This window comes from Parasteatoda tepidariorum, chromosome 6 (genome assembly GCF_982258835.1).
Source record: "Parasteatoda tepidariorum strain Cologne lab strain chromosome 6, Ptep-v5.0, whole genome shotgun sequence".
Classification (NCBI taxonomy): Eukaryota; Metazoa; Arthropoda; class Arachnida; order Araneae; family Theridiidae; genus Parasteatoda; species Parasteatoda tepidariorum.
The window spans coordinates 37,199,469-37,220,505 of NC_141760.1; the positions used below are offsets into that span (position 1 = coordinate 37,199,469).

At 26.9% G+C, this 21,037-nt stretch overlaps 2 protein-coding genes across 3 annotated transcripts in view; one reads left to right on the top strand and one right to left on the bottom strand.

Annotated features, from left to right (window-relative positions):
* The first annotated feature begins 5,447 nt into the window (after positions 1–5,447).
* Positions 5,448–21,037, top strand: part of LOC107444022 (sulfotransferase ssu-1) — a 44,007-nt gene continuing 28,417 nt past the window's right edge. The window contains exon 1 of the mRNA XM_071178830.2: positions 5,448–5,599. The gene's annotated coding sequence lies outside the window, so the exon portion shown is untranslated. The remainder of the gene's footprint in view (positions 5,600–21,037) is intronic.
* LOC107444972 (uncharacterized) lies at positions 9,381–20,318 on the bottom strand. Of its 2 annotated transcripts, XR_015434580.1 has the most exons (4): positions 19,049–20,318; positions 17,979–18,029; positions 10,339–11,059; positions 9,381–10,299 (listed from the first exon to the last, which is right to left on the bottom strand). XR_015434580.1 is itself a non-coding variant. In XM_016059262.4 (3 exons), the coding sequence occupies exons 1-3, from the start codon at positions 19,684–19,686 to the stop codon at positions 10,486–10,488; spliced, it is 1,263 nt and encodes a 420-aa protein (XP_015914748.1). In that variant the 5' UTR covers positions 19,687–20,318; the 3' UTR covers positions 9,381–10,485. The 2 variants fall into 2 exon arrangements, 1 of the variants encoding a protein (XP_015914748.1); XM_016059262.4 differs by having other exon boundaries at positions 9,381–11,059.

The window sequence follows — 21,037 nt, forward strand, 5'->3', positions numbered from 1 at the left end:
TCATGCTGCTATGCGTTTAATTTAGATAACACCGTAAGTTGTTGAACTTAATTCTGTGAAATTGAAGGTGGTGTTGCAATAATTAAGTACAAACTTTCAGCGAGACATCACGTGAGTGTTCACGATCGTGAACGAGCAGTTGAATGATTTGCAGCTGGCTAAAGTGTAAATTGTGACCATAGTAATGGGAGTGTCAAAAAGTGTCACAACGCGATCAAAAAAGTCACTGAAGCTGGAAATGCTGTGTGAAGGCATGGCGGTGTTGGTAATAACATCACACCTGAAGAAGATTGATAGGCATCCCTAGTGGATGATGAAGGAAAGATGATGCGGTTTTCATAAAAAAGGCGGCGTGTTGCTGCAGCTACGTATTCGGGGCTTTAGCCGACGTTCTAACGTCTAACGTTCTGAAATGGGAATGTAGCGGTTTCGTACCCAACTGTAACCTAAGATGTACCATTAAGCTGTCCATTTTTAATTTGTGGTACCTTTTTTACAACTTGACAAGCCGCTCTAAATCAGTCAGCCAATATGAGATCCTGAAGATCAGGATTCAATGACATTATGAGATTCATTCCTATAACCAGAAATTCTTTGCCAGTAACTCAAAAGTCTGGTTGTTTTGTAGAATTACAGAAGTGTTTTAAGAAAGTTAAATTATTGGCCTGACTCATAATTTCTGAAAATATGCCATTCTAAGGAAAAGTCTGTCATGACACTACTTAGGATACGAACAATCGTTAACATAATTTTTGTTTAGATTTACACTTATTGTATTTCCAATCCCAAAATTTTGACTGCTACGCGAGGTTTTAATTTAATAATTTCATTTAGTTCCAAATTCAACGAATTGTGTTGTTTCTAAAAAAGACTCACTATGAAAAGCACCTACCTTAAAATAGTGGAAGCACATTTGCGATGATTAACACCAATTGGGTTTAAAATTTTATTTGCACGTGGTTTTAGAACTAAATATAGATTTTAATGATATTTATTCTTTTTTGGAACATACAAATATTTCGTATGTTTAAGATAAATGCTAATCATAATGTAATAAATTACCAGTCTTTAGCTTTTTGAAAAAAAATACATGTTATAAAATTGGAACAATGGTGTTAGGGTGTTCACATTCGGCCACTTAAAAAAGTTTGAACTGATATTTTCCTAAGAAGAATATATTTGCTAAAAGACTGAAAAAAATAATATGATATAAATCAAAACTAAAAAATAAATTCTTTTAACTTTTCTATGTCTAGAAGGTGTATCACATTTACTTAAAATCAATTTAATGCGTATTAAAAAGTTCTGTCACTGTTAGGAAGTAAAATAAACTTGAGAGTTATTGGTGAATATTTTATTAAAAATATTTAATTGATGTAATCATTAAAATAAAAATATAAAAGTGTAGGGAAAAACTTATTCATAGAAGAGTATTTTTAGAACTCTGTTTTAAATCCTTAAGGTGTCGAGGGAAAAACTTGCAATCAAAATATCCACCACTTTCTGACTAGCTAGAGATCTGGAAAGTCTGCAGGAGTCCAGTACTCGGCAAAAACGTAGTTTTCTATCATTTTATTACTGCTACAGGCAGAATTTGAATAGACTTTTTATTTTATTTTAAAACCGGTGTTGAGCAGCAGACCCAATTCTAAGTTAATAACTATCAATGTTCAACTCCATAGCCTTGTAATATGAACCCAACCTAGAAGACAAGGCAGCTTCAGAATCAAGTGTTGAGACAAACTAGTCTTAGTGGAAATTTTTTTTACTGAACTAACCATCATTTGTGTAGCATGATGAGTAAAACCACGAAAACTTCCCACGGTTAGCCCGCCGTCAAGGAGATTTTAACCCATGATCCATCCGCCACTGAGAATATTTTTAGTCAGCACTGTAATAACTGCAAGTCTGGAGCAGATTTCATATCAAGCAGACAACGCTGGAATTCGAACTTGGGTTTACTTCATTGGGATGCGAACGCTCCCTCCACTGACGGGGCTTTGTGTGGACATTTTGTCGCCAATAAAGCTTTATTTTCAAACAACATTTCGACCACTATGCGACTAACTACAACACAAGAGCACGTAAATTGCTGTTAGAGCTCCATGCTTGAAGACAATGTAGGTTTCAATCATTTGTTTACTGTTACAAGCAGAAGTCAGAATAGAATTTCAAAAAAATACTGTATGAATCTGCATTTTATACGCATTTTTCAAAGTATTCATTTCATGACTAAAATCTAACTCTAATTATCAATAAAAGTTTTTAAATTTATCATTAGTTTTGAAATTTATTATTTGTAAGTATCTTAAAAGTAGTTTTATCAACTCTCATCACTCATTTGGGGGAATTCTTAATTTTTTTTCTTTAGTATTACTATTTCAACTAATTTTTATCCCTGTAACCAAAACAACTAGAACAGAAATTCTATAAATAATATTTTCTAGCAAAAACAAAGCTATAAATAAACCACAAAAAAAAAACCCCACAAGATTTGACGTTTTGAGTACTCTGTTTTCTAATTCCTATTACATTTAATTAAAAAAAATGACTTTGAATTAATAACTTTCGTGACCTCAATGAACCAAATACTGTGAAATTTAGTCTAAATATTCAAAAAACTGTAAAAATTTCAGACTCTGCTGATCAGCTGAATGTAGCAATAAAACGAATAATCTCTTAATAACGCTATAATGTTACAAAATTTTAGAATTTTAAATTCATATCTTCTACTAATCCTCACTGAGGTTTGATTCAATCAATATTTTGTTGGAACACAGCCTTTCAATTCTGCCACCTCAATGGACCAAACAGAATATCGATGCCGTTGAAGCTACAGTGAAGATAAAGTTACAACTTTAAAAGTTGGTGCAATTGGTTTTGCTATTAAAAAGTTAGATTTTCAGAGCTATCCGATCGACAAAATCTTTTTTTTAGTTTTGGACGTCTTTAGTCAAACTTTTACAACTTTTGAGCAGAAGATAAGAAGATAAGCGGCAGAAGACAATAATTCAGACATAATGTTTCAATGTTAATTTAGCAATAAAACGAATAATCTCTTAATAACGCTATAATGTTACAAAATTTTAGAATTTTAAATTCATATCTTCTACTAATCCTCACTGAGGTTTGATTCAATCAATATTTTGTTGGAACACAGCCTTTCAATTCTGCCACCTCAATGGACCAAACAGAATATCGATGCCGTTGAAGCTACAGTGAAGATAAAGTTACAACTTTAAAAGTTGGTGCAATTGGTTTTGCTATTAAAAAGTTAGATTTTCAGAGCTATCCGATCGACAAAATCTTTTTTTTAGTTTTGGACGTCTTTAGTCAAACTTTTACAACTTTTGAGCAGAAGATAAGAAGATAAGCGGCAGAAGATAATAATTCAGACATAATGTTTCGGAAGATTCTTAACGCTGGAAGTAAACAACTCTTTTGCACTTTCTCTAAAAGATCTATGACACTTTGATTTTATTGAATCCGACCTAATGAATTACTTAGTGCCATTAAGCTACGAGTTTTAATTTAAAATAATTTCATTTCAAGTGTAAACAAAAATTTACCATATAGATCTTTTCCATATAGATGTGAAGATATTTTTCATTATCAAGATGGCTCTTGACTAATTTTAGGCAATTCCAAACTTGAAATTATCTATGGATATATTTTGTCGAAAAGGATCGATAGTGAAATGAAAGATTTTTTATAATAAAAGAACTGTTTATGATAATTGTTAAGAATAAATTGTTTTATTGTTACACTTTAAAGATGCATAAAAAAATATAGATTGTTTTAAAATTGTTGTTTGTTCAAAATTGATTGTTTGTTCAAAAAATATAGATTGTTGTAAAAATAAAGATTGTATAAATTTATATTGTTGATTTATATTAACAGTATAGGTATAATATTGGTATACCTTTGTTATCGAGAGGTCGTAAGCCGCACATGCGCCCTTCGCAATAATTTAACAAATCAATCCTAATTTACCATTTCATCCCCTAAACAAATTATTTTTGTAATTTCTGAAAAAATAAAATAAAAATGTTAGATATTTTGCATATAATTTAATAAAGTAGTCCACTGTCACTTTTTTTACGCCAATCTTAAAAGTATATATTGATTTATCTTAAAAGTATTTATCTTAAAAGATATCTTATATCTTAAAAGTATTTATTGATATTTTTAAAAAAAACTATCTGAGTCTGCTTGCTGCTCACTCTGCTCAACAATTCCCGTTTTTGGTCCTCAATTCATCATAGATCTCAATCAATAATAAAAAAATCATTTTATTTATGAAATATATAATTATAATATTTTTGATTTACAACATGTTGTTAATATATTAATTTTTACAAAATGAATGATTTATTTGATCTGAAAGGAAATCAATTATATTTAAAGAAAATTTTTTTTAAATTTAAGAATATTGAATGCGTGACAAAATAAAAAGCAATAAATAAGAAATAATTTTGCTGGTTAACAATATGTACAATTTTCAGCACACAATCGTTAAATTTTCTAAATTTTGAAAAATTTTGTATAGTAACGCAAGGCAAAAGAACTTAATATAACGTAATATAAAGTAAAGCAAAAAAAAAAGAAGAAAATCTCGCGAAAATAACTCTTAAAATTGAAATATCTTTTGAATAAAACGTGTCTTAAATTGATAACAAATGGCCCTTCCAACACGTCAAATTTCAATTCAGTTTCCGTGGCTTGCAAAGCGCCCCTGTGGCATATTTTACTACAAGTTTAACAGTTAATAATTCTCGAATTAGCTATCTAAGGTCAAATTATTTTATCATATTGTGCTTCCTGTACATTTTTCTATTCTTTTTCGGAATTCCAAATTTTTAAGTTTTGCTAAGCAGCAAAACAAAATCTAACGAAACTCGATACAACAACGAAGCTTACAATTTTTTAATATGATGGAAGACTATGGCCCTGCACATATCGTTTGCCAGCTGCCCTTGTATTCTCTTATTTTTAAATCTCATTTTTATATTATCCATTTATTTATGTCTATTCTTCCTCTTAAAAACCGAATTATAAAAAAAAAGAAAGAAACGAAGACATCATTTCGGTTTATAAAAACATATAACTATAAGAATTTTACGTAAGAACATATTATTAATACGCTTATCATATAACAAAATGGACGATTACTTGAATTTCGCATATGATCAATTCAATATGAAAAAAATATTAAAACTTAGGGATACATAATGTATGACACAATAAGAAATTATTTTACTTGTTAAGGACACATAACGATAACTAAACTCTCAATTTTACATTTTCTTACGTCATTTATTAATCTTTATTTGTTCTTTTGATATCAAGTCAAGCACGAGCTTATAAATCGAAGATCTCGAAGGGAGATAAACTTTCATTATTTAAAGCAAACAAAGGGGGAAATCCCGAAAAAGCACTTAAAATTGCTTTTAAGTGCTTTCTGGATCGTGAAATTCAGTTTTTTCCCCTTTATTTTTTATCTTTATTTTGTTATCAACTCTACTAGTATTGGAGCCATTAAATAATAGAGAAGCATATATTGTTGCACAGATATGACAAGTTTTAGTTATTTTTCTAGGTAAGTTCCAGGTTTGTTTTTCTACTTTTAATTTGATTGTAACTGGTTTGAGATTTTTTTCCAGAAAGAGGGGAGGAAAAGAGGATTCCAATTTCAAAACTTAGTTGCTGCATTTATATACAAGCTCTACAGCTGTCATGATAACTAAATTATAATGTAATTATTGAATGAAATTATTTTTTTATCATGCTAAAAAGTCATGCTCACTATAAAATTAAAATTAGCCATGAAGTAAATTATTAATTCAGAGATATAGCCTCTGCAATGCCTGTCAAAAGCCATTAATTTTTTTTATCTGATTAAGAGGTTGAAATATAATAATATAAGTGATTATCTTTAAACATATTTTGTACGATTTAAAAAATAGTGTGTAAATTTCATACTGATTATTTCATATTGAAAAATTTCAAATTGCATATTAAATACACATATAAATACTATTTCTTAGGAACATAAGTTATTAAATGGCATATAGGTTATTTTATTTAGAAATATAAATAATATTGTCTGGATATCATTTAAAATATATATATTAGAAAAAAATATGTATGTTAATTTTCATCTTTTTCTGTTTAGATGTAATACCTAGCTTCCTTTTTTATTCCCACGTTTATATAAACTTGCCTTCGTGTATGTCTGTCCGGGTGGAATTTTGCAATCGATTTTAAACTAACTTCCCGACTAGCCACAAACTTCAAATTTGGCGCATAGTTCAGAATTGGAAGACAATGCATGAAAATGAAGAGAAAAAAGACATACAAAGTAAAATAAAATTAAAATTTAAAAAAAAAATCATTTTCGAGAATGTCTTTTGTTGTCGATTCCATTATTTCAAATTAGTATTACATGTCAGGTGAAAAGATTTTTATTGTCGGAGTATTTTTATTGGCTGAAAAATCACGTGGTAGGATCCAGTTTTTCCTAATTCATTTCCAGATCGTTTTGGTTGTCATCAGCATAAAACTAATGAAAGTCGTAAAGGTATTCGCGATCGCAACGCTCGAGTACGCCGTCTAGCGGGAGCCTGTAAATATCAGACATTAATTTATCACGTTTTCATTTAGTTCCATCGAAATCATTGACATAATCAGACGCCATTTTTTAGCAGCAAATAAGAAACAAAATTTCCCTAAGGAAAAGGCCGAAGAACTTGAAAAAAATCTCCAGAATATTAGTAAATCTTTCAGGAACAGAACACGCCAAACATTTGAAGAAAAATTCCTCAATTATTTTTAATTTCCATTATCAACAAACTTGCAACTGATGACTTCCGATTTCGGATACTGTTATACAGATGTGTGTATTAAGGTAAAATGCATTTCTTCTGTCTTCAATTCATTACGAATTAAAGTGAAGTCAACATTGCTTTCGTCATTCCAGTGAATAAATATGAATTCAGAACATACAGAATTGTAATAGTTATAGCATATTCTTCTTCGTTATAGAATAGTATATATTTCTGTATCCATATAATTCGGAAAACAACAATAAAAAATTATCCAAGTTACTTGAAATAGTGCCATTTGTGCTGATTCTTAATTAATTTTAGTCGTTTTCTCGGTAAGTATTTTTTAGTTTTGAAAGAGTAAGTTCAACTAGAATTCAGCTATTCTGTTTTTAGCTACATATTCAAATTCATATAGATTATAAAATTTTGCTGTGTAGTATGTTATCTAAAAGTAATGAAGGGATAAACTATGTATCTATTATTTGAGAATAAAGTTTTCAAACAAGGAACTTATTATTTTGGAATTCTCCGGGAATTATAAATCAGGTAAGTGCAATGATTTTTACAATAAAAAATATGCTTGTAAATATTTTTTTTTCATTTGATGATGGTTCTCTACAGAATGGTTTTTTACGTCTGATTAAGAACTATAAGAATAATAAAAAAAGAAACAATATGAAAGTTTTTAATTCAATGTAAAGAATTCCTAAAATCGTTTTTTTATCCTAAGAATTCTTTATTTTCCGTTTTTTAGTTTATAATTTTTCGATAAAAATTGTTCTCAAAATACTTTTTTTGAAAAATTAAATGGTATAACATTATGTGTTTATGTATACTTCTTGTATATTCCAATGCTTGAAGTAATATGATTCAGAAAAGTATGGAATAAAAATTCGGTACTTACGTATTAACGCCACCGCCGCTACAGATTTGGCGGTTTTTAAGTGCCGCTAATTTACACTTAAAATTTTTGCGACAATTTATAAAATAAAACACTTTATTTAAAATCAAAATAGTCAATCGGATTTCGGTGGAAAATGAGCCGATATAGAGTTTAGCATAGATTCAAAATAATCATATCGCCATATGAACTCTAAGATTCCAAATGAAATAACATTTCCAAAACGTACGTTTACCAAGATAAAGTTTTATGTTGTGGGAATTGGTACATTTTCGTTTCTTCGGTAAAATATTTCCCTCCTGAAAATATAAAATTGCATCTTGTTTTGTTTTTGGCAAATCCCAAAGACGAATTTTTGTAGCACTAAAAATGGCGACAAAAAAGAATTGTTTTTTTGTTTTTGTTTCGTCAGCATTCTTTATTTTACGTTTCTTAGTTTCTAAATAATGATTTTTATTGAAACTTGAAATTTTTTGATAAAAATTGTTGTCAGAAAACTTTGTTTACAAAATTAAATTTCATAAAATTATGAGGCTTATGTATACTTTTTGTTCATTTTAATTTTTGTAAGTAATATGATTCTTAAAACTATAGAATGTAAAGTTTAAATGGGCCTTTCATGTTATATCATTAAATTTAGTAAAACTATTTCTCGGGCATTAGGTTTTAACTCTTATAAGAATATACATGTTTTTTTTCTGTTAATGTACAAATATTTTTCCGATGTGTTTTGGATATTCTTTCTCTAATAAAAAGTGATACCATTTTGTTTTCGTTTGCATAAGAAAGAATATCAAGCATTTTTCTTTTTTAAATTTAATTAGCCCCAATAAAGAAGGAACGTTGCAATGCTACGTACTACATTAACGACGTCTCTAGAGTAACTGAATGACTGTTCATATAGAAATCGCAGGTATTAGTCTCATACAACAACGCCCCCTGTAGTTCGTTGCGATCGCGAATTGTTTTTCTATAAAGATTTTCGTATCCCTAATTTAAAGCGAAAGTTCTATTATTTTAGTAGTGATCTTGTAGTAGTCTTGACTACTCTTGACTAAGAAAAATAATCTAAATAAAAATATATGTTTTTAAAAACCACGTTTTTTGTAGTGAAGAATAATAATTAAAAAGTAATAATTTTTAAAAAATATAAAATAAAAATTAAAAAAATTATAATTTAAAATAAAAAAATTCAAAATAAAAAACAATTTTTTAAAAACCACGTTTTTGTAGTGGAGAATAATAATTAAAGAAAAATTGAAAAACGAAAAACGTGGGGCGAATGAAATACATAACAGTACATATACGTATATATATACACATTTTCTATACACATTTACACATGCACAGCTACATACATATGCATATACGCAAACATATTCAACATCTACATTCAGATACAATTACAATTACTGATATACATACACATATTCTCAAAAGCACACATACACACACTAATATAACATTACTGTTATGTATTTCATGCGCCCCACGTTTTTCGTTTTTCAAACTTTTTTTAAAATTATTATTCTCTACTACAAAAACGTGGTTTTTAAAAATATTGTTTTTTATTTTGAATTTTTTACTTTCATTTTTATTTCAAATAATACTAAATTCCAATTCAAAGAGGCGAGAATTACTAAACGTAAATATTCAGTTAAACATCTTTAATGAACAAACAGTACAACTGAAATTATATATAAATAGGCTCACACATTTAAAATTCCAGAGTTAGATATAATTTAATATTTGAGAGTGATTTGAATAAAACGCACTTAGGTTCATAGATTAGCTTTAAAAATCATCGAAAAAATGTAAAAGAGTTTGTTTATATGCATTGCATCGTAAAACAATTTTACATACTTGCATAGATAATTTTCGATTTTTGTGTTTAAGATAAATTTTTGATCAAAAGTCCAAAATAGGTTGAAATACGCTTAGTACTCGTTTATATATTTTTATTCCTTTTTTTTAGTTTTAAAAATCATTGTGAAGAAATAACGAATTGTTTGTTTTACATGCATTGCATAGTGAAACAATTTGCATAAGAACAGTGCGCCAGGAAGAAAAAAAATGGACAACCCTGAATAACTTTTTATCCAATGATTGGATCTTCACGTTCTGGGATTCAATCTTAATGGGTCGAGGGGGCGACTTTAAATATGTTAATTATTTAGACGATATTTTAAGTTATGAAGTTATTAAGTAGACGATATTTTAAGTTATGAAGTACAAAAATGTATTTTCTCTAATCAAACATATCTGATTCAGATTTCTGCTTTTTAAGAGATAGGGAGTAGCCGCAATCTGGGAAATATGGTTCCAATAATTTGGTCAGGACAGCTGTCGAAAGTTTTGACCCCTTAATGTTCAATTAATTTTCAATAATGTTAATTTTTAATATAATTTTAATAATGTAATGTAATATTAATATTAATTCTTCAGTCTGTTAAAAGATTTCTCGAGATATGGTGAAATACGAAAAAAAAAAAATTAAATTAACATTAGGGGGTCAAAACTTTGGATCGCTCTCTTGACCAAACTATTAAGACAATATTTCCCAGATCATGGCTACACCCTTTATTTTCGAGGCAGAAATCTGAATCCAACGAAAAAAAGTATGTTTATTCAGAAAAACTACGTTTTTGTGTATTTTTTGAGCACTGTACTTAGTTTTTATCGTCTAATAGAAATTTATATTTCTATAAATATTAAGTAAACCATCAATTTCAGAAATAAACAAATTGTACTCCGGTTTCATCGTTCTAACAGCAAAAAAGATTTGAGTTCTGATGGCATGATTAAAGCATGCACTCCATTAGGTAACTGATGGTTTTTTGCGAGGCAATGTCTTATTTCGCATCGGCAAAGATGTTTCAAAGATCTAGGGTTTGCGATATTGTTATATCCGAGAATTTCACTTTTGGCATATTCTTCTTGAGTTAAAGAAACACTTTCTTTTTTCACGAAATATCGACCCTCATAAAGAATATTCATCAACTCGAATGGATTAACATATGTATCAGGTATAGATCTCCAAATTAGATCTAAAGTTTCCAGCATCCTTTTCTGTTCGCAATAATTACTGGCAAATGCATGGAGTGTTTGAAGAATTAAGAAATTCCTCCTCACTTGAAGTGAGCACTTTCTTGTTGTTGTGGCATGACGATTTTCAAATTCTTCTGACATATCGGCCAATGAAGCTTCTTTTAAACAGAAAAAAATTTCCTGGAATGCTTTGAAGCGATCATGACGTTCTGTTTCTCTGTCTTCAACTTGAAAACACAGATCACTCAATTTATATATGGTTGAGTTGTCATCAATTCTTTTCCTGTAATAATGAAAAAATAATTTAAGAACATCAATAAATTTTTTGATAAGTTTAGCAATTCGAAGTCTACCAAGAAACTTGAAAACTGTTTTAATAAGTAATCTAAGTGAAAGGAATTAGCATTATTTTAAAGAACTATTTTCTAAAAAAGATTTTATAAAGGAAAAAAGAATTATTTTAGAGAATTACTGTTTAAAAAGTTATTTTGTAAAAGAAAACTAACATTATTTTAAAGAATTAGTTAGTAAAAAGGATTTCATAAAAGGGAGTAAAATATTTTAAAGAATTATAAGCCATAAAAAATTTTGTGAAAAAAGAGAATCTTTATTTTTTTACGAAAATTACTAATAAAAAGCATTTTGGAAAAGAACAAACTCACTTTATTTTAACGAATCATTAGCCAAAAAGAATTACGTAAAAGAAAAAAAAACTTCACTTTAAACAATTCCTTACTAAAAAGGATTTCGTTAAAGAAAAAATAATATTTAAAAGAAATGCTAACTAAAAAGGATTATGTAAAAGAAAAAACTTTATTTGGGAGAATTAATGCATAAAATAATTTTTGTAGAAGAAAAAATATTTTAAAGAATTACTAACTAAAATGGATCTTGTAAGAGGAAAAAAAGTAAATAAAAAAATGATTGTGGTAAATTAATCATATATTTTACCAAAGGAATAATTGCAGGAAGCATTAGTGGAAAGATGTATTTAGTTACGTGAAAACTTCATTTTCTTAAAAAATTATGAAGTTGGCACGTTTCGAGCACTCAAAAAGAGACATTTATTCTCATGGTTTGTCTGACTTATATGAGGGAATGACGAAATGAAAGAACTGCATATAATGAGTATGAGAAAGTAAATAGGCCTGAAAAAAATATATTATATTGTAGATTAATGTTGAATTTATTGTATGGATTAAGTAATAAAATGTAGTAACAGACGTATCACATATTTTTTGCATTATTTATAATGTGAAATTTGACTACTTGAGATGTGGAAGAAATGTAAAATAAATAGGAGTTTTAACCCCTGCTCGCTCTATTCGCTAACTCTCGTATATTTATCTTGGCTCTTTGCTCTTAAAACCGTTAAAAGTTGATATTTTTCGAAGAAAAAATTATTTTGTGCATAGAATATGTAATTCTTTAAATTTTATAAAATAATGTTATGTTAATATGTTAATCGTAAACAATGAATGCAAATTTAAATTTGCAAAATGATCAGTTGAACTTAATAAAAAAGATTTCAAATGTAGGAATAAACAATGTGTGATACAGTAATAAATAATAAATGAGAAGAAATTTTTCTTGTTAACAATAGATAACGATCACCTTACATTATATTATAATAGTTCAAATTGGAGGCTGTTTCTTCTTGAGACATTTCCAATTTAAATGTTTTCAAAATTTTAAAGGTTTGGCAGCATCATTTGAAAACATTTAACCTCTTTCTCTTGTTTTTTTTTTAAGAATTTAATTTATTCTTTTTTTATTACTTTTGACATCAAGTCAAGCACGAGCTTATAAAACAAAGATCCCCAGAGAGAAAAATAAATTTTTCTTCAATGTATGAATAACCGTTAGATAAAGTAGAGAAAAACGGAAAAAAAGAACTGGTGAGAAATTACTTTAAATTGCTATATCTTTGGAATTTCGGAGAAAATAGTTACCCTCTTTTTGTTTATAGAAAAGAAACTAGCTCTTTCAGCACGTAAAATTTCAACTCTGTGGCCTACAGATATTTTTAAGGTATTTTTTTACTATGAAGTTTGGCAATTATTAATTTAGTTAATTATCGAATATTAAATTTTTTATTTGATTTGACATTTTCAATTTTTAAAATTTCAAATTACTGGGCAAAAAAAAGCTTTTTTTATTTTTAAATTCAAATAAAAGCAGAATTTTTTTTTCGATTCCCCCACCTCCAATTTTAGAGTAAGTTACAAAACCAAAGCAAAATCCTTATCTAGTTCAACGGTCATTATGAAATATAAAACAGATCTATTTATTTCTACAGAAAATAAGTATCTTGAAAAATGTGCGGAGATAGATTTATTTTTATCAACTTTCTTCCTTTTATAAGTGTCTATTATTCGTATTTGAACAAAATCAAATTATAAGTCTCAAATAATCAATCTGAATCAGTCTCATTGCGCGAAAAACAAAAAAAAAAGATTGCTAAAGCAGAAGCGAGAGCGTGAGCTCTACTTCTAATTGGCAAGATGCAGTAGCATTAAAGGTCCTAAATAGTGTCTGTTTTAGAAAGGCGCTACCTTCGTCCCGGGCGTTCTTATTTTCAATCATTGTTTGTAATGACTTAATGAAGCTCAGTGAAAAAAAATCTTGGATGTTACTTTTTCTAAAGAAAGTGTCTAATTTTACTAGACTATAACAACAAAACTGAGTTTTTTATATCTTTGAAAACCTATATAACTTCTTAAATATTCGTCTGATTGTATCTAAAGTGGTTTCACTTCAATTTACATGAATCAATTACATGAAAAAATATACCTTACATGTCCAAATAGTCTCTGGAGTTCGTATTTTCAATCATTGTTTATAATGACTTAACCCCTTAACGATCAGTTAATTTTCAAGAAAACGGTCATAAAAGTGTCTATTTTATTGGCTTTTATATTTGTATTACGTATTTGGTTAGTGCTGACATCTAGTTTAAAATAAACGAACTATCTGCAATTACATTAAAAGTATCCTGGTACTGCCATCTGGTGTGTAAAATGAGAAATAAATTGTTTTCCGGGCAAAAGAAATGAATCAGTTTTATTCTTATTGGCGCGTTATTACTGAACACTCCAGCCCGTCAATATCACGGGAACACGAAATAGAGGGCGAAACCTCATCCCGTCATTTTCACGGGAGAGAGAAAAAAGGGGTTAATAAAGCTCTCAGTAAAAAAAAAAAAATCTTGTGTTGAAAAAAGTTTTCTCTGAAGAAAATGACTAATTTTTCTGAACCATGGGTACAAAATTGTGTTTCTTATACTTATGAAAACCTTTATTATTTCTCAACTTTTAGTCTGATTCTAACGAAAGTGGCTTCAATTAAATCAAAATAGAAAATTACATTAGAAAAATATACTTCACATGCCCAGATAGTCTCAAGATCTCAAAAGTTACTATTATCATAAGAAAAGAAAAAGACTGAATTAAATATCAAATGTAATCTATAAAGCAATTCTTAATAATTCAAATAAACTTAGACATTCCGATATCTTTCAAAAACGATTTAAAATATTTTCGTAACTAGTTTGCCAGATTATAAAATATGAAATTGGAAGCGTAAATAAAAGGCTAAAATCGTAAGGAGAGAGGTCATTTTATGGTGCGTTCTTACTGCAGTACTGAAGTGCATTGAATTTGTTAGTGACTTTGGATTTGCCTGAAAATAGATACGCGCAAAGTAATAATACTGCACTAGATAATTTAAAGCTTATAATTTATAAGGTTGCCATTTAATTATACAATTTTAATGACTTTAGAAAATTATTAACATTTATTAAAACAAAGCACAATTAGCCCGGTATGTACAGATTTTTAGCCATGGATTTTCCCGAATTTGATTTGCATATGGTAAAAATATAAATTTAGTTAACAAGGAAGTTTTTAATAAATTTACAATGAATTATTACTTAATCATCAATAAATCTAAAAACAAATTTAATATTTAGAGCATAATAGCGAAAAAAAAGTTAGTTAAGAGAGATGAAAAATTTTATCCTAGTGGCATTCCAATAATTTGAATAAAATATGTTTTTCATTGTAAAGATAATAATAATTATTATTTATTGTAAAGATAATTATTAAATTAATTTGATTTTAAAAATTGCAACTAAGGATATTTTTATAATCATAGTAATAATTCAAAAAAACATCTTTTAATTTAGAAAGCATAATGCTATTAAAAAGATTTTGGGATTTAAAGATCTCAATAGGATTAATATTATTTTGTTTAATAAATTCTAAAATCTGTTGATTATTAGTGATAATCCAAGAAGAGCTTTCCTTATTAGCATTGTGAACAATTTTATTTCAATAGCTAGAGAAAATAGTGACAGGTTTGCTTAGGTAAGTACCTACTACTAGACCTACTAGTGTTTGTATAAATTTAATAGGAATTTTAAGAAAATTTGGACTAATAATTAAGTATGGAAATCCTATATCATTAATTTTAATTTTTAACCTCTTATATAAAGCAAAAATTGTTTATGATACTATCATTATTGTAATTAGCACACTTAAATTTTTTGCATTTTTTAACAATTTATTTGAAAGTTCAATACAGATTTTTTTACAGAACATTGCATAGTTATTGTTAGTTTTGGGTTATAGTTAGTTGTCTAAGGGGTTAATCGCCAATATTGTTTGTAATTGCTTAATTGATCGATCAATTTTAGAATTTTTTTTTGAATTGTTATTGTTATTTAAATTTTCCTTATTATTGAAAACAAAGTTTTTAAAGTAATAATAAACAGGCAATTTCCATTCTGTTAACATACTTAAAGGTTAAGAAAATCTATTTGACATCTTTAAACAAAAATTATTGAGCTCATTGAGAAAGTATTTTAGAATTTTATTAATTTATATATGGTAAATAGGTTCAAAATTTGTGCATTTTATCATTAAATTTCCTTGTTAACAATTTTTTTTTCTGTTTCCATTAAAAGATTTTAACATTAATCTTCATTAAAATCTTTTAAAATAATAATTTATTGGTAGAACTGTTTTTAATTATAATGATGTTGGTAAAAGTTTTAGGAAAATTAATATATTCGAGTATTCTCTGTGAAGAAGAGAGATATTTTGAATTTGTTAATAAACATCATAAACATATTATTACTGGGGATTTAAATATTATAGAAAACTTATAATTAAGTAATTTAATGATTAAAAGGCACAAAATTTAGACCCGTTTACCATATATCAATCAATAAAATTTCCAAAATACTTTCTTAATGATCTCAATAATTTTTGTTTAAAGATATTAAGTAGATTCTCTTTACCTTTATGTATGTTATCAAAATGCAAATGGGCTGTTTATTATTATTTCAAAAAATTTTTTTCAATGGAAAATTGAAATAATAATAATAATTCAACAAATTTTTCTAAAATTGATAATTCAATTAAGCGACTGCAAAAAAAAATTAGTAATTACCCCCATAAATTAAGTTAAAAATAATTATGCAATCTTCTGCAAAAAATTGATTGCTTAGGCATTTTTTGTTTAGCTTGCAATGATAAGGTATGATGAAGTCAGGCCGCAACTGCTCACACATTTATTCACAACAATGTAAAAAACGAGGCAAAAAAAGTAAGTAAATAAATAAAAATTAAGTAAAGAGTTAAAAATAATAAAAAGTTTAAGCTTAGTAATTTGGATAATAATATTATAATTGAAAATTTTTTAGATTCATATAAGAGACTTAAAATTAAAATTAATGCTATACAATTTCCGTACTTAATTATCAGTCCAAAATTTCTTAAAATTCCTATTCAATTTTGAACTAACACCTCTGGGTCTAATCCCTATCTAGCTAAACTTGACACCATTTCCTCTAACTACTTAAATAAAATTATTAACAATCTTATTACAGAAGGTTTTTTCTTGGGTTAACACTAATAATCAACCGATTTTAGAATTTACTAAGCAAAATAAAATTAATTATATTGCAGCATTTAATTCCCAGGATCTCATCAATCCCATTCCCTTTTCTGAAATCAAAGATGTTCCTTTGAGTTAATACTATGATTATAAAAATATCCTTAATTGCGATTTTGATTATTGGGAAATTCTATTTATTATTTGTCTTTATAATAATTATCTTTTTACAATGGAAAGCATATTTTATTCAAATTGATGGAATACCACAAGGATCTAATTTTTCATCTCTCTTAGCTAACTTATTTTTACACTATTATAAAAAAGAGTTCTACTCATAATATTAATTTTTTTAGATTTATTGATGATTTAATTATTTTCAAATTTATACTTACTATGTTCTATCTTTTTGCAATTTTTTTGGGTGCTCCTCACACTATTGTATTGATATATTTTGCTTTTGCTATAATTAATGCAATATTAGATAGCATCTTTTTTACAGATAAAATCGTGTGAGCTGATGACGAGATTACATCTCTCCATTATTTTATTTTCTGTTTTTTTTTTTTTAAATTTGTTTTCAAGCAGATTCTTTTAAATATTTTGAAATATTTTATTTAAATATGGTTTCTTCTTCTTTCTGCATTAATATTTATTATATTTTTTCCATGTTTTCCTTTTCTTTTTAACTTATTTTATGAGTTCTACATACTTGCAACTTATGCGCAGTAAATAAAACTTTTTATCTTTCTTAATTTTCGTCGTCATTTCCTCTATTCTTTTTGTCCTTATTGTGCCATATATATATATATATATATATATATATATATATATATATATATATATATATATATATATATATATATATATATATATATATATATATATATATATATATATATATATATATATATATATATATATATATATATATATATATATATATATATATATATATATATATATATATATATATATATATATATATATATATATATATATATATATATATATATATATATATAAATATATATATATATATATTATATTATATATTATATTATATATTAATTATATTATATATTATATTATATATTAATATATTATATATATATATATATATATATATATATATATATATATATATATATATATATATATATATATATATATATATATATATATATATATATATATATATATATATATATATATATATATATATATATATATATATATATATATATATATATATATATATATAATCTAATATATATAATAGTAAATATGAATAAAATGCTTACCTTTTCTCCAATGTTCTCAAATATTTTCTGATTGTCAGGAATGTATTAATTCTGAAATAATAGATTAGATTAATCAGTATTTGTTAGTCTTAATTTTTAACAATTTTTTTTCTTCAAATATTAGCTTAAACATCCTTTTTTGATTCATTTAATGCCCTGCCAACATAATTGGAATTTGGGACTGTTACAAGCCACGGAAATGTAGAGAAATATAATTTTGAAATCACGGCATCATGACCTATAACTAAGATGTCGTTTTAATTTGCTGCAGTCTGAATGAGATATTAAATATTACTATGTTACCTTTCAATCGAAATCATATTATAGATTAATAAAATTTAAACTTGTTTAATGTACTACATATTAAGTTTTGCACTAAATTTGCTCGTTATTCTGATTCAATGCGCTCTGAAAAAGTAACAATGTTTAGTCAATCTCAATAAATTAATCTAGTAGTGGTTTAAAGTGGATCTCAAACAGTTCTTAATCTATGTCTACCTAATAAAAATATTAATAATGTTCTCATAATTAATAATGCATTCAATAACATAAGCAACTTGTTCAATACCTGTATTTTGTACAGGGTGAAAGAAAAGGGATTAATCAATCAATAGGTATTGATCAAAACTAAGAAATCATGCACTCATGCACGAAATATGCACCGGCGCAACTATTATTATTCTATGCACCACACAACTATTAAAGCTGAAATAATTCTAATTATTTTACATATTTGCTATTATTTGTTATCTTCTCCTTAGCTTTACGCTATTAGATTTAAAAAAACAAACAGATTTTTACAAGTTAATCCCATCAAAATAAAAGTTAATTTAATTTGAAATTTTCTATAGCTGAAGGTCAACTCTGGATAGTCAGCATTTTCCACTGTCAAGAAGTTTTTCCAGTGCATATCCCTTCACGGGAGAAATGTAAAAAACCTACTACTACAGTACTTATATTTGGCTATGTCGAGTGTAAGTAGTACGAAGCATAGTTTTAGCTTAAGGACTTATAATCAATAACTAGAAGCACTTATTTCAACATTACCCGATTAAAAACTTCTATATTACCTGATCAAATACTCGAAGTTAGCAATACGTCTTTGTCCTCTGTTGCAAGAGAAGGAAGTGTAGAATAGCCTTTTAGTGTCATTAAATTCCAATCTATATCCACTATTTAAAATTATAGATAACATTTCAAAATTTCCCTCCTTAAAACTTTCATGTAATGGGCTATAACACTCTGACATAACCAAAGATAATGGATCAAATGACCAATTCCCAGTTTCTTTATGTAATTGATGCAGCGCACGGTGATAATGATGCAAAAAGTATTTCAGTTTTTGACCACTGAAGCTTTTGAACATATTTTCTCCGAATCGGTCATCCTTTAACCTCCAAAGCGTTAATTTTGCAATAAACTCTGATTCTTCAGAATTTATTTCGAACATTTCATCTACGATGCAATCGAATAGAGTCTGAATTCCCGAGTTTAAGAAATATCTTCTGTAGTCTGATAAAGTAAGTACTATTCCTTCATTGAAGATAATTTTATAATATATTTCTGAGTTCATGTAAACACGCTGATAGTAAGATTTGGGAAAAAACTTCAGATCCAAAGCTGAATTTTTCTTTAATGATTCGTTTTCTGCATCTGAATCCGATCTGTAAAAAGTCTCACGAAACCATTTGAGTAGACTAAGTATCATTTTTTAAAGTAAAAACTTGGTAATTAGATGAATTTATTATATCTAAATGACTATTATGCCTTGCTCAAATGAAAATGTCTAACTTTACGACACTCCGTTTGAATACCAGATATGCGTTATATTGTCATCTCATGTTCAGATAGTTCGTTAAAATTTATGAATTTTAGATGGCGTAGTTCTGTCTCTGAATCTACAGATTTAGATCAAGTAAAAAGAAATTTCAAACTTATTTAAAATGGGGCTTAGCTATATGATAATCTAGAATTGATTCCGAAATTCCTTGATTGTTTCCTTTCAATTTAAGCATCCATAGGCTTAACTATCAAGCATAAATAACCTGAATCTTATCAAGTGGACAGAATCGAAAAGTATCAAGATATCAACAGCAGAATCGTATAACCAATTCACTTATTCCGAAAAATTACAGAATTCATCAGCTATTTCACATATCAATAGAAGAATCACTAAGTCGTTTTTTGCTAATCACAGGAAAAAAACCCAATTCGACGAATGAGGAATATATTTATAAAAGATATCAGAATATCTGTGATTTCGCAGTGATGTGGTAAACGGGATGAGCGTAGCATGTTTCCATAGCAACGATACTGCATTTGCGCTATCAATGATGCTCCGTAAAAATGATTATTGAATATTTTTTTAAATTACTATTTATAGACAATGCACTTTTAATAAAAGTTACTTCAAAATAATTAGTTACTTCAACTTACTTCATCATTTATTTAATTTAAATGCTTTAAAATAATTATAACTATGATAAAAATAATCAATATTTGTCATTTTTTCAATTAATCGATTAAACTTTAATATTTTTAAAGAGTATAATTTTGTTATAAATGAAAGGAAGAGGTAAAAAAAAACTGGAAAAAGAACATTAAAATAATGAAGAATTTAATAAGAAAAAACATGAATTTTTGTCACGAAAATTTTTTAAGATTCACGCTGGTGGAAAAAAAAAAGAAAACCAGCGTGGCATGCATTACTTCTGAAATTTTCTGTTGTAATCCTTCTATTTATTTTCTTCTTCGTTTTATTTTTCAGTCAACATTTCTATATCTTTTATAATATATTTCATATTTGAAAACAACGAAAAATTCGTTCACAGTTGGTTGCATTAAAATTAAAACATTTATCTTTACAAATTTCATCCTTTGACGCAGAATTTTTATTAAATATATTTTTCATACTTTTTCATTCTATTTATTTAATTTAAGTCAAAATAAGTGAAAAATATTATATTTAGCATTTTAATAATTTATGATTATAAAGTACATCATGACACACAGGTATCTTTTTCTGCTTTAAAGGTAAAATCTTCAAAACACGTCTAATT

Bases quoted from the DNA above. Each gene is read 5' to 3' on its own strand.
- LOC107444972 (XM_016059262.4), bottom strand. From the start codon at position 19,686: ATGATACTTAGTCTACTCAAATGGTTTCGTGAGACTTTTTACAGATCG. The intron at 18,030-19,048 runs GTAATATAGAAG...CTATTATTTCAG, and splicing joins AACTTCGAGTATTTGATCAG to AATTAATACATTCCTGACAA. The intron at 11,060-17,978 runs GTAAGCATTTTA...TCATTATTACAG, and splicing joins TTGAGAACATTGGAGAAAAG to GAAAAGAATTGATGACAACT.